Source organism: Falco peregrinus, chromosome 17, assembly GCF_023634155.1.
Source record: "Falco peregrinus isolate bFalPer1 chromosome 17, bFalPer1.pri, whole genome shotgun sequence".
In the NCBI taxonomy this organism is placed as follows: domain Eukaryota; kingdom Metazoa; phylum Chordata; class Aves; order Falconiformes; family Falconidae; genus Falco; species Falco peregrinus.
The window spans coordinates 103,399-119,167 of NC_073737.1; the positions used below are offsets into that span (position 1 = coordinate 103,399).

Below are 15,769 nucleotides of genomic sequence, written 5' to 3' on the forward strand. Positions count from 1 at the left end.
TTGTTAGCTCTGGGAAGGTTATTTAACGATTGACTATCTAAATATTTCTAGTTGACATTCTGTAAAGTTCTTGCTATGTACATGCCTAATAGTGAGGCAGATTCTTCAGTCTGAACATCAGCTGCAAGCAGTATCCCCAAGTAGTATCCACTTTTTTTTCGTAGGTTTCCAGATGTCATAACCACCGCATAGAATTCAGCCTGTATATAGTGCACTAATATCTAAGCTATTAACCTTCACACTTCACTTTACTCTTGTGGCAGCATTTCGGATATTCTCTCCATTGGAGTAGTCCTTCCTTAAAACAGCAGCACTTATCTTGAATTCCTTTGATTTTTCTTTTTAAATGACCCTTTTATGTTTCTCTTAGGAAGAGGTATTTGTTTCATGCTTGTAGTTTCTTCTGTATACTTTTTTAGTCTTTTCTCATTTACACTTGTTGTAACGTAGCCTCGTTTTTTAGGCCATCATTCTGCCATACAAATATGCTTCTTTCTTTCAAGTGAGACTCGCCTAAGTGAATTGGAGACAAAATATCCATCCACACAGGCAAACATACATACCTGTGTATATTAAAATATATTTAGCATTCTGTTCTTGAGCACAAAGAATATTCTGAGGAATTTCTGGTTTTACTTTCAGTTGCTTCATATTTTTTCCTCATCATACTCTCTGGAGATATAATTAAAAATTGTGATTTTGTAACTCAGATAAAAGAAGGATGGTTCATTTCATTCACTAGGTTAAAAAAACTGAACCCGTTGCTGCCATAAGTTGATGCTACTGAATAGTATTTCCCAGATTATGCTGATTTCCCTATATACAACAAAAATATGTGTAAAATTGCTTTGGTAATATAAAATTCATTAGTCCTGATTTTATTGAGGCATGGAACTGAAGCAGTTTTCTTCCCCAGTCACTGAAAAGGCATGGAATCCAGGCTTTGTGATGCACTGCTCACTGAAACATGTTTCCTCATGTTTTAAATAATTTCCTTCACGTGGTGTAGGTTGTACTTCCCCTCTGGCTTTTCTGGTTCATCTCCTCTTTCCAGTTAGCTTCAGCATTTGAGGCAGACCTTTGCAGTAGCATGGGCCATTTGAAGTGAGGAGTAATGGTTTGTCACTTGTATAAAAACAGACACACAAAAAACTACCTAGCATGAATCTCCAGAAGCCATCTATCAGTGCTCCTGGATGATAGCTTTCTAGCTAAGAAACAAATGTACCATAGTTGGGATGGTTCTGTAAATACTGGTTTGGTAGATTTTCTGTCTGGAGGGCTAGCATTCAAGATATCTTAAAGACCAAAGGAAAAAAAAAAAAAAGAAAAGGGGGGGGGGGAGGAGGGAAGCTGGTGTAAGTGTAGGTATTTGTTTTACACTAGCTTTAACTTTACACCTCAGTTCCAACTACAGTGACAACTACAAGCAGTTGTGTGGTGGTGGGGCAAAGACAGTCCTGGTATCTAGTGAGCCTCTTGTGGCGTTAAATTTCTGCAGGAAGTAAAGTGCATTCAGGTTACTGGCAGTGATGACTGACTGTGGGCTACAGAGCTGGCTGTGAGTTTTGAGGAGTTTCCTGTCTCTCTTTTCCTAAATTAAGACTACAAAGCAAATGGATTGGCCAGGACTGAGGCTTTATTAAGGGGTTTTCGCCCCTCACTTTTTCCATAGGCACTTCTCCGCAGTTACCTTCAGGAGAGGGTACAGTTTGTGAATCTGTAGAGCACATTTGGTTTCTAGACATCCTTTGTATAGTAACAACATGTGCTGGGAGGCTGGCAGGCTGTGTCATACTTGCTTACACTGTCGGTCCAATTTGTTCTGGCTCCCTCCCTCGCTGAATCTGGTGACGACATACAGATAGATGTCTTGCAAGAAAAACAGCAGAAGGAGTTGAGTGTCTGCCAAGACTTTGCAGCATGAAACTGAACTGGCTGCTTGCAGTCTTGTTTTCACGAATCTTTCATTGTGTGCTTGCGTTTTTCACTTGCCAGGATGTTCTTTGCTGAACAAACACAGCAGCAGTGAAATCTCTCCATACTTGGCATAACACAGATTCGCGCAGAAACTTTGGAAGAGTAGCCTGATCTCCACATTCAAAGTTATTCCAATTTAATGAATTATTCTGAAATGGTTTGAATTCTTATCTTATTCTTTATTCCCCCAAACTATAGCTGATTTGTTGGGGTTTTTTTTAATGTTGTTAAGTGTTTGCAGTTTGCTAGAGGTGGTAAATAAGGAAACATTGAGACTGTGAAGGATAGTCTTTGTGGTCCTTCCAAAGCTAGGCAATGTTTACATGTGGATATCCAAGTTTTGAAGGACTATGGGGATGAACAGGGTGTGCACAAATACTGGCTAGAAGATATAAGAAACATTATCTTAAGCGGTTGACTGTACAGAGGTTCTGCAAAATTCTCTTTGATTAAATTAATTGCTCATTAAGTTCCTGCAGAGGATATGTGAAATAGTTTACTTCTTTCCTGAAAAGCTGGATGAATGTTCCATCTCTGCTTTCACAAATGATATAGGATAGCCGTGGTTAGATGAGGCCAGCTGTATTTTGGGAAGTTTCTATGAAGCGGTATCTACTTTCTGTTCCTCCAGTTTGCAGAAAAGTATTTATATTCAAGAAAAAAATAATTTGCAAGGTAGCTAATGAAATTCACTGCTAAGCCTTGCTAGTCAGTAACCTATGGAAAAATACGAGATAGGGAGAACCATAACAAATATGATTGTTCATGTCTTCTAATGTTTCACAAGGAATATGCATCTATTATGATCATATAACCATTTTGTAACTACTTAAGTTGCATAGCTGGAAAGCGTATGCGATCGTATGAAGCTATCATTGAATCTGAAATAATTCAGATGTGAACTGCCAATACAATAAATTCCCTATAATTTGTATACAAGTCTGCAGGGGCCATAGTAGTGCTGCTTTTTTAAATGCAAGAACAAAGTATATTATATTACAACTAGTGAAACAGTGTTGCAGAAGACTCCTTGATGCAATATTGTGTGGCAGTCATGGGAGTATCCTTAAAGTTTGGTTATTTGATTACTTGAATTAACTTTATTTGTAAGTCATCTTTTTCTAGAAACAAAGTTTCTTCTGACTAATGCCATATACCTTGCTGCAGCTACCTGAGGATTTTGTGGGTGAAGTTGGATATAAGCATGTACAAGGTGAAGAGAAGCGTATATAAGTCTCGTTTAATGATTTAAAGTGACTTGCAAATACAAATGCTGTGTAGACATGAGCAAAAGAAAAGCATGCAAGTGAAAGTTCATGGACTAGGAAAGTTGAGGCTTATGCTTAGTGAAGCAGCATGGCGGCCTGATGAAATACATCCGGTGCAAGCTTACTTGGTTGTACCTGTTTTTTCATGCTCACTACTCTTTAGAGCTATGTTGCTGTAACATTATAATCAAATTCTAAAAATTTTCAGTAAAAGTCAGCTGCGCTGGATTGCACAATTACTTTGAGTTTTCCCTTTAAGTCAAACAGGTCAAAGAAAAATAATTCTTCCCTTACACCAGTTAACTTCCACTGGTAGTGCTTACACACAGCTGAATTAAGGTAGCTGAAATGACAGTGAAAACAATGGAATTGTTCAGTTCCAGTATAACTGCTGTGCTGAAGTTGAACTCTAATGTCAGAATTTGAGAAAAGGAAATGTTCCTTTTTACAGCAAGTAAATCAAAGCACAGACAAGTGGAGATTATTGTTACTGTTGATAAGGTGGGGGTGGCCTTGCTGACCAGGAAAAAGAGCAAGTACACTCTGGGGTACTGCTGCCTGGAGTAAGCTCTTGCTCCAAAGGAAAATAGAATTCCTTGGTTAGTAGATCACATAATTCATGCTCTAACAGACTTTTGTCAGGGAGCATCTCTGAGATGCCATGTTGCTGACTGTAATTATAAAATATTAATTTTGTAGAGCACTTCTTATTTAAATTAAAACCCAAGGACTTCTGCTTAAAGTTCTGGATTATTTTTTTTCTCCTGTGTCTTCCTTTACTAGCTTTTCTCATGGAAGGTGAGGGAGCAAATTAAAGCAGCAGGAAGTTGATACGTTCCTTAGGATGTAGTGGTAAAACCTTCAGCTACAAAGCTTGGAGAGTAGCAGGTGTTGTACATATTTTAAAAAATGTGGGACTGTGGCTCAGGAAGCTTTCATTCTGACAGCAATCCATTGATGGAATAAAGATATATTTTACTTTCATAAATCTGGTATGGTAGTCTTCCTCGCCCCCAGAAAAATGCCCCAAACTGCTTCATTAATGTAGTAGACTTCTTTAAAGTGTGTCAGGTTATATAAGTGATTGTTTTAACTCCTAGGTTTTGAATTCTGGAAGGGAGGAGTCATGGATTTGAGGCAGATAAAAAGAAACAGTGGATCAAAATTTATGGTTTCCTCACTGAGAAAAAAAATGTTGTAGTCTTTCAGATCAAAAAGAGTGGAGGTTTCTGACAACGTTCTCTGATGCTAATCATGTATCCTGCACTGCTGAATTGATATTTCCGTGGTGCTTTTCCTAGGGTGTGATAGTGTTTGTGGTTTTTGCCATCAGGAGAAAGGTGGTAGCTCTAAATATTGTTCAAAGGGGCATAGCCATCTGAAATCTCTTCTGAGCTTGGATGTCTGTCAGACCTTTGTTCAGATTGCTTTGATTGACATGTCACTTACATGTTCCTATAAAATACAGTGGCTGATACCACTGTTTGTTGTTGCTGGCTTTTCTGTGCCAAAAGGAGTGAAACTGCCATCAGTCTTATTCTGCCCTGCAAAAACTATTTCAGCATGCTCTGCGTGCGGTTTAGCAAGGGGCTATTTTAAAATTACTTTGGTGCAAACTAACCACAGCATTGGGACCAGAGATATGCAAATACGCAATTGACGATTGATACCTTCAATGAATAACAGCATCACTGGTATCCAGAAATGTCTGCTGTCACTTGTGAAATGTCCATTCTTGTACAAATGAACTGTGTGTACTTGGGAAGAGATTCAAATGTGTAGGCATGTGTAAATCGTCTGAAACTATATCAAACAGTACTTATGGTAGAGGCTAACATATAATTTAAGTTAAAGTTTGGGCCAACAGGTAAATTTTGATATAGTGTAGTACATATTGCTTGAAGTACACAATAGGTTTACATGCACAATATTTCTTTTATTGTCCTGTTGTTCTTTGATGAATGAGTATATAGGACTGCAGTGTTCAGTGCCACAAGGTTTCCCACTAGGTAGGAAGGTGTTGGGAGAAATGATGTATTTAATGCATCTAAGCTGTTAATTGTTTCTTAGGAAGCTGTACAGAAGATGATCTTTAGTAGGCATCATAAAGGCTTGAAGTGTTAGTAGCATCAGCCGTTGGCATATGAATGGTAATGTTGGGAGATTTTTTTTAAATGGGAACTACTTTGGGTTGCTGTGGAGGGCATCTCATTGACATCATGTGGTAGGATTACCTCAGTAGCTTTTCCCCAAAACAAAGCAAATATTTGTGCAATATTTCTGCCTTTCTTATGTTTTCAATAATCTGTGATGTTTTTTAAGAAAAGCTGTGCTTAGGATTCTTTACCCATAATACATTTAAAAGAGCCTCTTATTATCTATACATCTGTTGGCTATGGGTTTCTCTTGTTTTGTCTTTATTACTTGACTTGCATATAGAAAAAAAGAAGTTTATTTTAAGACTCTGCCTATCTATACTGTCAGGAATTGGTTCATTTGCTATTGCTTTGTCAGAAAGGTTGTTCTATATTAATGTTGATAAGTTTGTATTTCTTCCATGTATAAAAACTTAACATGTGTCCAGTTCATTTCCAAGTCATTCCTGACTATATTAATTTCTGTAGGTCATCTATTCTTAAATAATTTTATTGCATGTTCCTTGAAAATTATTTGCATATTCTGCTGTTACGTGAATATTTGAGCTAGACACACAATCCTAATAATACTCTTGATAATCTAATTTCTATTTTATATTGTTCTTGTATTTGTCTGTGATATTTAAACATATAAAGCAAAAGTAGATAGGAAATATTTGTTCCTTTTTGGCATCACTTACAACTTTGTCATCTGCTCCACACAAGGAGCCTTTTGCCATTCATTTCTTGTTCAGTTGTCTTTATTTTTCTTACTTGCTGGCCAATAATAGTTTGTCATTCTTGCTGTATCTTTCACGTACACCTAAAACTGCTGGCAAAAATCTTGCAATCTTCTTATCTGCTTTCACACAATTTATCTCTTCCCATGGTGTCTGCTGTGATGTTGATGAGATAAACCCCCTTTTATACTTCATACTTTGCAAGTAGTTCAGTTTTTCAAACTACATCACTTCGTCAGGGGCTGTAGTGTACGACTCCTTCAGAAGTAGTAAAGCTATTCTCCTTCATTTCTTAAAAAAAAAAAAAAAAAAAAAAAGAGAGAGAGAGAGAAACATAATTACCAAATGGTGCTTATGTGCTCTTTAAGTGCTGCCAAAAGTTTGAATGTTTTATCTGTGGTTATATTACAGTTCACTAATACAGTTAATAAGGTGTGACTGCATAATTAAGTCCATTTTACCACACTTGCAGATGTTAGACCAAATGCATTCTTGATGTAATCTGTCAGGGATGGTAAAAACATCAATTTTTACTGTGATCGCAAATATGATTTGTCTGGTTTCCTTGTCTTGTGATGTTGGAGTATAGGCCTTCTCCATCAATAATAATGTCTCCAAGTGCTACTGTGATTACATAAATAGTGGAGAATGAAATTCTTCTGGTTGTTTAATTGTAACTATATGTTGACAGAATTTCTGAGTACTTGCCTTTAGGAGTTTGATTCTATATATCCAGACTGGCAATGCAGGCATTTTAGGCTTACATCAGGTCTCTGAATTAACTCAGCATTTTACAACCCTTTGAACTAAAGCCATAAATGTTTTCTTGAGATACGCAAGCAGCTGAGATTGAAATTTGGTGCAGATTTCAGTTCTGAAAGTATATTGTCCCTTTTGTATTAAGAAAATAAACATTTTGTGCTTGTTCCGTTTTACAGTACCACTGAGATTATTCTATATTCAGAGCAAGGAAGTGTGCTGGAGGTTTAGATCATAGTTTCTTTTTGTATTTTTGGTGGTTTTCATTTGTTTAATTATTTCTGCTTTGAATTGGTAACTTCAAAGCTAACAGAAGTGTGTAGAATAATAGAATTTTTTTTGTCATTCTTAACCTTTCTTCTGATTTGTTGCCTTTTTTTTATTATTATTTTTTTTTCATTCCAGATGTAAACCTCAGTATTAGAGTTAAAAATCAGTTTGTGTCAGAAAGTAAGGTTTAGCCATGCAGGGAAATTGATGCTGTTGAATGCTCATTCACATTAAAGTTTAAGTATTAGAAAGAATAAATCTTCCATCTTACCTTCTGTCTGAAAAACTGTTATAATGTAGCTGATATTCGTTATGAAACTTAACTGCAGACTGAAAAGAGAGGGAAAGGAACGATTCTGGGTTGTGAAATGATGTTCACAATGGCATTTCTGGCAAAATGACACTTCTAATATTGTAGAAGTTATACTTTGCTTTTTTTTTTAAATTAGATTTTAACTCAGTTAATATGTGACCAAATATAAAGGATGAGTGAACATGCCAAATTGTATTGTAAAGGATTATAAACCTTTTTACTGCAACTGTTGGTGGATCCAAGATCATTGCATTTCTTTCAGAGAGGACCAGAAGATGCCTGCTGCAGATCACTGCATTCTTTAGTTCCCACACTGATCTGCCTGTTAACATTAGTCAAGGAATTTTCTTTGGGCATTTTCTTATCAGAAAATGGGAATAATGGTGCTTATCTACTTTGTGTAGTATTGGAATGTGAATAAAATAGCAAAAAAAGAACAAGTTATTATTTTTATGGGAAAGATGAAAGTTAGTTAATAATAACTTGTTCCAAGAGGTAGTAAGTATTCCTCAGGAAGAAGAGACTGAAGGTAAGAAGACAAGTCAATGTTTCTCAGAAGGTAGAGAGTAAATTTAATTCCTGAAATCTTGATTCCAAAGAAAATAAAACACAGACTGACCCTTAATACACAGTTTTCCCCCACCCCAGTAAACCTCATACTGACTGGAAGCAACTAGCTGTCTGCCACCTAGAGTTCAGTCTTGAACAAAAAGAGAACAATTTGTGTACAGTCAGTCCCCTCTCTTGTGTTAAAAGAGGATGGGGGATCCCTACATAGCTGATTTTAGCCAACATTACTATGGCGACTATGGCTGGAAAGATGCTTCTTGTGGAAGTGAAGATGTAGTTTCCCCCTCCCACTTTGACATTAACAACTTGTATGCTTGGCATAACTATCTACAGTTGTCTTGTACTCCTTCCTTTCTCAAAAGGAGAAGAAACTGGAATCCTTCAATTAACTAAACCTGTGAATGTGTTTCAAACTGTAATGGTTTGAGTAGGTGAATTCATATTAGTTTACATTTTAACACTGCCTGGCATTTACCTGGAGGCTAGGATAAATACTTGTGCTCAGGATGAGGAGTGTTAGGCTTTCATTCCCAAGTAGTTGCTCCATGTTGTGTGGCTTAATTTTGAAACAGCAAATTTCCTAAGGTGTTCTGCTGGTTTCCATCTGGTGGCGTTTTAAATAACACACCTCAGTCTGTAAGTGTCCTGGTTCTGTATGCTGAGGTAAAGATACAGCTTGAAAACTTAATTTGTTAAAAGAGAATTTTCTTTTATTTTCATTTTTCATAACCATGTTAATAGTTGTGCAGTTGTTGTACTTGATCTATAATACATTTTATTCTGGGTAATGTATTGCAAATGTTTTTGATGACTGCACTACCGCTTTCTGGATACCTGATGGGAATTTCTAAGGCTACTGTGTTCAGCAGTCATCTGTGCCTTTTTTCCACCACTGCATCGCCTCATAGCTCATTCATTTGTTTACAAATTAAGGCACCAACTCTCTTTTAACTTTGCATTCAGTTATGTATTAATTTATAGCCCTCTTTCCCAGCTTGTTTTTCCAAGTTTCCCCTAGACCTGAAATTCCATTCTCTTTTCCTTTGTACCTGGGATTGTGTCTCTTGTCTTTGGAGTTCTAACTTCTATTCAAGTTACAATTAATGTGGTATTGTGTGGTGAGAACCAACCAAAATCTGTGAGACATGGTGTAGATTACATACTGTTCACATATGATATAAATGTCTGTGTGATTTTGTGTATTACAATTTGTTCCCTTGATAAACTCAGTACTTTTATTGTCTATTTTCTTCACAGCCGGTTGCTGAACCTATTCCAATCTGCAGTTTCTGCCTTGGTACAAAAGAGCAAAATCGAGAGAAGAAACCTGAAGAGCTCATTTCTTGTGCTGACTGTGGCAACAGTGGTAGGTGACCATTTACGGTGCTGCTAGTAATAATGTCCACTTGAGACAGAAGAGCTTGGTATAATGACTGCTCCTGACCCATACGTATGAGGAGGATGCATCTATGGCATATAATACAGTTAATTCATCTGAATTTCATGCTCCCAGAGGGGAGACAGTTAAGTTAACCTAACACAAATAGTTTGGTTGTCTCCTGGAGGTTTCTTTAAAAATGTAGTAATGATGACCAGTTTTATCATGTTTCTCAATTCAGTTATGGAAAATTATTTTAGTGTTCTTTTGTATGTGGGCCTACCGTTTGCTATCTAGGGTGTTTGTTTTGTGTTATAAGTAGATAGGAATAGATGCACCTGAAAACAGGACTGTCTGGATAACCAAAATTCTGCATGGGAATACATAATTCATAAAGTGAGCTACCTGTGAGCCTTAACAGCAGTGGAATTCTTTTACTGGTATAATTTTCTCTTTTTTTTTTTCCTGTAGGTCATCCGTCCTGTTTGAAGTTCTCTCCAGAGTTGACAGTTCGAGTGAAAGCCTTGCGATGGCAGTGTATTGAGTGCAAAACATGCAGTTCCTGTCGAGATCAGGGCAAAAATGCTGTGAGTACAGTGGAATATGCACTGAGTGAAGAGGATAGCAGTTCTGTGGATGTTTTGTTAAACTACAGAATAAAATCATTTGAGAGTCGAATATTTGCAATTTTTGTCTGAGTCTAGTATTTCTGAGACCTGTGAAATACTATGATGGGTCTGTAGTTGAAAACTGTGTTCTCTGAGATGGTGACTAATGGAGGGCTTGATCCTGATGCATATGTAGAGAGATTAACGTTACCTGTTTTCAACAGGATAACATGCTGTTTTGTGACTCATGTGACCGTGGCTTTCACATGGAGTGCTGTGACCCCCCTCTTACCAGGATGCCAAAAGGTGAGGACTCTGTGATGAAAAGGTTAATTTATGATGGTGTTGGAAGAAGTCAGTAGGTAGAAAGTGCTTTCACGTATTTGGTCCTCTTAGCTGCGTTTAACTTGCTCTTTACAGTATTGCTTTTCAGGTATTAGAAAGTAGAGAAAGGTCAGAGCTTCGCATCTGGATTTTCCGTTGTGTCCTGCTTCCTGTTACTCTCTGAAGGTTTTGAACAAAATCTTTGACATTTTAAGGAATAGAAGTGATTCTTTCAGTTTACAATTATCAGCTTCCATTTGAATTAGTAGCCTTTTACAAAAGAAGGAGATAGGACTTCAAAAACTTAGAAGTTAATCTGTTTGGACAGTGGAGAATTCTGGAATACAACCAAACTTCTCTTTTTCCATCAGAAAGCAGATTATCTATGGGAGGTTCTTCCTTAGTAGGTAGAAGAATATTTACCTATAGAAGATAGTTGGAACTAGTGTAGTCATAAGCAGAATATGTGATACTTAAATGTGGTGATTTTTTTTTTGGTTTTTTGTGGGGTTTTTTGTTTTCTGATAATGTGCTACAAATTAAAAAGACTTCCTGCCATGGTTGTGGGAAGTATATCTGAGGGGGGGTGTGTGTGAAATTAACTGGGCTTAAGTTGAGATTGCTAGAGCATACACATAATTTTTCTTATGTGTATATGTGATAATTTGGGCCTTTGGTACTGTTCCTACCCTTTCTGTTGGAAGGCCTGGGCCTTGCAATTCTCCTTTTTGTCTTATTTAGGTGTTCTTTGCATTCGGTGATGGGGACTTGTGTCTTACAGGTATGTGGATATGTCAAATATGTCGGCCACGGAAGAAAGGAAGAAAACTTTTACACAAGAAGGCAGCACAGATAAAACGACGCTATGCTAACCCAATAGGACGTCCAAAAAACAGGTTAAAGAATCAAAATACAACGTAAGTCTCTTTATAAGGAGGAGTAAGCTATGAGATTTTATAGGGCAGTGGGTATTTCTGAAGTGTGCGGTCTACTTTGTTAAAAGGTTTCTTGTACAATTAAGAGCTTTTTGTTAGTCTTTAATACAGTATTTCTGAAGATTGCTGTGAAAGACTAGAAGTAGCCTTAGTGCTTCTTTTTGCCTAGATTTTTGACTCTTCGTGGTAACTTACTATTCAGTTTTGCCCTGTTTCTTATAGTCAAAGATTCATTTTGCTGTCTGTGTCAGGTCTGTTTTGCTGGATGGCTGCTTCTTCCAGCATAATTGTTTTGCTTTGCATTTCTCCAGAACCCTTTTTGATGTTTAGAGAAACTAACTCATCTACAATAAAGCATGCAAGGTTGTTTTTTGACACACATTTAATCTGACACTGCTGCCAGAAAATATTTGGCCCCTTTCTGCTTCCATTCCACATGCTTCTGCATTTTTGGAGAGCTCTATATTGTGCTAGGACAGATTGTGTGGTTTTGTCATGGTTGTTGTGGGGCGGCCAGTCATCAGGGATTTGGATTTTGGTGGGTGGAAATTCTTTGGATCGCTGTTCAGCCAGAGCCGTTTCCTTGAATTAAGGTTGCTGTGCAGTGCTTGTTGTGATGCAGCACTATTGACTGTGCAGGGGACAAAACAGTGAAGGAGCACGTCACAAGAACTTATGTTTTGGGCCTTGGATCAGCTTAAAAAAAGAAGTTGAACTACCACTTGATTCTAAACAGTAGCACCAAAGGATGTTCTGGAGAAAAATCCTAGAAAGTTTAATGCTTATAAAAACGTAAAGGGAATGTGTCTCTTAAGCACCCTAATTATTTTCAATCTGTGTGATACCTTTGCTTAGAGGAACTCCCGATATAATTCAGAGGGGCAAAAGGAAAGCTACCTATCCTCTGTTGCTCTTTTGTCTCTTTTAATTTTTATTTTATGATTTATTCACAACTCTTTTGCCTTTATTTCATCATTTCACTTGCCAGATATATCCATGGAATTATGCACGGATGCTTAGTTTGTCTTTTTAGGAAAAAGCAGCCTATTTCTGTCCTCTGTAGTTGCAAAAATTGTGCAAAAACCAGTCAGCTTCCTGAAACAGCAGTCAGTCTAGGGCAGTCCTTCTGAGAAGAGTTAAATAATCAGTTATCTCAATAGAGTTTTAAAATGTCCAGCCTGAAACAAACCACCTTACCAAATACTCTGTCCGTATCTTTCCCCTTCTTATTCTTTAGCTCAAAAGGCCCTTTCAGCAAAGTCCGAACTGGCCCTGGTCGGGGTCGGAAGCGTAAGATTGCTCTGTCCAGCCAGTCAGCAACATCAGAAGGAGGATACCTGGAGCAGACAGACGTCTTGGACTTCTGCAGAGATGGCAGCACCACCTTAAAGTTTAACAAGAAAACCAAAGGGCTTATAGATGGCCTTACTAAATTCTTCACTCCCTCCCCTGATGGACGAAAAGCTCGAGGGGAAGTAGTAGACTATTCTCAGCAGTACAGGATCAGGAAAAAGGGTACCAGGAAATCTAGCACTTCAGAATGGCCCACAGGTAAAGATTTTTCACCCTGCCAATGTAAGTATCCCATACACCAAGGAAATGTTCAAAGGCTAGGATGTTGAAGTGACTAGAATTGTTAGAGGCTGGAAACTTTGAGCTGAAAGTTAACACTCAAATGCAGTTATCTTTGGTGCATTGAAGTAGAATATCAGTTGGAAAAAGGAATTGATCCTAGAGGCATTTGCCTCTATATATATATGATGACAAGGTGTGATAAAGGATTAAATGATTGCTTTGAGGTAATGAGGGGCTTGCAGATAGCCCTAGGAAATGTGCTGAATAATATCACATTTGAAAGAGGTAATGTAGGGAATGGTTAACGAAAATAAGAACAGCAAAGTAGAAGTTTGAAATGGGAAACAAGATAATTAAAAGCAGTCTGACAGACCCGTAAGTTTCCAATCTATGGTATGGGGTTGCATGCCAATGTTTCTTAATTTTTTCAGCCTTAGAGGAGTCTGCTGTGTGCAGTTTGGCACCTTCTTTCTTGCTGGATAGCATCCCTTCTTTTGAGCAGAGTTCTACTTTCCTTGTTTTCTGGCTTAAGACATTAAATCAAGGTCCAGTCATAGATTAATCTCTGTACTCAGATCTTTACAGTCTTGTTGAATAGTTTCATAGCTTGAATTGTTCCTAAGCAAGCAGTGGGAAATAGTCTGCAATAACATAAAAGTTTTACAGCTTTAAAATAGTTGCTGGCATTAGCCTAGCTGGTGCTGGAAGAACAATAATGTAGCTTAATATTTTGGGGGTGAAGTATCTTGTGGGTTGTGTTCACTTTTTTGTGGAAGAGGTGTTTGTTGGGTGATGAATGTAAGTGCACTGGTTTCAGTTGCACCAGATACAGCATTTAAATAGTTGTGATGCTTTTTTGTGAAAAATGGGCATTAGAGGTAAGCCATTTATGCAAAACTGTGTCATTATTACAAATGCCTTCATTTGAATGTGGTGAGTTTTGGACGAGGTTAAATATATGACAATACTTCTTACATGGTCACAAACTTAGAACTGGCTCTTCTTTTGTGGTCCCAAATCTGAATAGAATATCCCATCAAAAAAACTTGGTGTGTGTCTGAATACAGCCAGATGATGTTAGTCACTGCACTAAAAAGCAAGAACTCCATTGTAAATGTAAGTGAAGACAATTTTCTCTCTCATTTACAGACAATCAGGACGGATGGGATGGAAAACAGGAAAATGAGGAGCGTTTTTTTGGAAGCCAGGATGTCTTAACTGAAAAAGACATGGAGTTGTTTAGAGATATTCAGGAACAAGCACTGCAGGTAAAGTTAAATTTTCAGTGTCTGGCACCAAGTACCAAATCTGGGGAGGGGAAAAAAAAAAAGAAATAATTTAACAAACCCAAAAAACTCACCCCAACCCAACAACAAAAAAACCCAAGAAACACAGACTCCAGGTGAGTCAATCTGTCACAGAAGCTAATGTGCTTGGTTTCTGCTGCTTGAGAGTAATGGGGAACTGACCTCAAGAGAGCTACGGGATAATATAAAAGTGAGCATAACAGTGCAAGAGATTTAAGGTGGGCATCTAAAAAGCTGTGGCTTCAGTTGTGTCAGAACAGAGCTGTTAAATAGCTTCTTTTTCTAGATACTTTTAACTCCTTATGGTTTCCCTCCAGGAAAGGGCATTACTCTGTATGTCTGTATGCACATATACGTGCATGTACACGTGTAGTATATGTGTGTGTATCTCTACCTGTACGTTTTGATAACTTGAATGGTCTTATGACTTAACTCCTTCTGAAGCTAAAGAAGTCAGTTGAATTTATGCAGTGACTTCCCTGAACAGTACTTCACTAACTGTCCTTTTAAACTTCTCCAGGTATTTGACTTCTGTTTATTTGTCTATGATTCTGTCATAGGCTGGTTTAATTCCACTATAATAAATACAGTCTCTGTAATGGGAGAATTAATGAACAATAAATTGTGATAAGACTAAAGTACGCTATGTGTGTGATAAAGCAGACTAAGATGAAGTGCAGTTAACTCTTCTATTGAGGTGCTGCAAATACAGCACTACTGTATAACTGCTTATTTCAAACTTTGTTACAGGATTGATTTTTTTAAAAAAATTCAGCATGTCCATCATTGAGCAAATTGCATATGAGACTGTGGCTTGTGACTATAGTTACATTTTAGAAAAATAACTGAAGATCTGAAATGAAATCTATGGAAGTGCACCCAGAATAAAGAAAATACTAATCTGCAAAATGTGCTTGGAAAAAGGAGCATATTTTGGAGAGGTTTTTTATTTGTGGTTTTGTTTGGTTGTGGGTTTTTTTCTCCTGTGTGAGGAAAATACTTGTTGTAGATTAAATACTTTAAATTTAAAGTGCCTAAGTTGGTTGGTTTTGGTGGGGAAAGGGATAACCAGAGTTGTGATGTAGCTGATACAGGGACTCTGTGCTAACTGCCTCACCAAAGAAAATGGAAATACAGAATGGTGTATATGAAACACTTTTGAGTGAGCTGGGGAGAGGATACTGCATATTAAATGTTCAGGAAGAAGGTCCTTCAGAGCTATCTGCAGCTAGCACAGACGCTGAAGCAGTAGTCTACTGTTGAAGGCATTCTTCTGACTGATGTGTGAACAGTTATATGGGAGCTGGGTCTCTTGTGTTGGGCATTCATTTGGAGGAGGCGTTGCCGAAAAGAAAGCACAGGCGCAGGTACAGGACACATTGTTGCAGGTGCATGTTACTCTTGTTTTCCATAAGACTTGTCAGATGTCTGTGGTAGTTGTGTTTGTTATTGACATACTGTACTGGGCGCTAATAGTGATTCCTTTGAAACTCCTGTGCAGGAAGTGCTTAACTGTAGATCGTCACAGCTATAAAGAGCTGCCTTCGTAACTGCTCTTTTGGTGATCTCTTTGCCACCGGTTGAAATGCTTGTGTTGCATGCAACCT

The 15,769-nt window shown here is 37.6% G+C and overlaps 1 protein-coding gene across 1 annotated transcript in view; it reads left to right on the forward strand.

Annotated features, from left to right (window-relative positions):
* KAT6A (lysine acetyltransferase 6A) overlaps positions 1-15,769 on the forward strand; it is a 51,032-nt gene that overhangs the window by 13,532 nt on the left and 21,731 nt on the right. The window contains exons 4-9 of the mRNA XM_055820429.1: positions 9,293-9,401; positions 9,885-10,000; positions 10,246-10,327; positions 11,127-11,262; positions 12,518-12,831; positions 14,005-14,123. Of these exons, the coding sequence (XP_055676404.1) occupies positions 9,293-9,401; positions 9,885-10,000; positions 10,246-10,327; positions 11,127-11,262; positions 12,518-12,831; positions 14,005-14,123 (876 nt within the window). The remainder of the gene's footprint in view (positions 1-9,292; positions 9,402-9,884; positions 10,001-10,245; positions 10,328-11,126; positions 11,263-12,517; positions 12,832-14,004; positions 14,124-15,769) is intronic.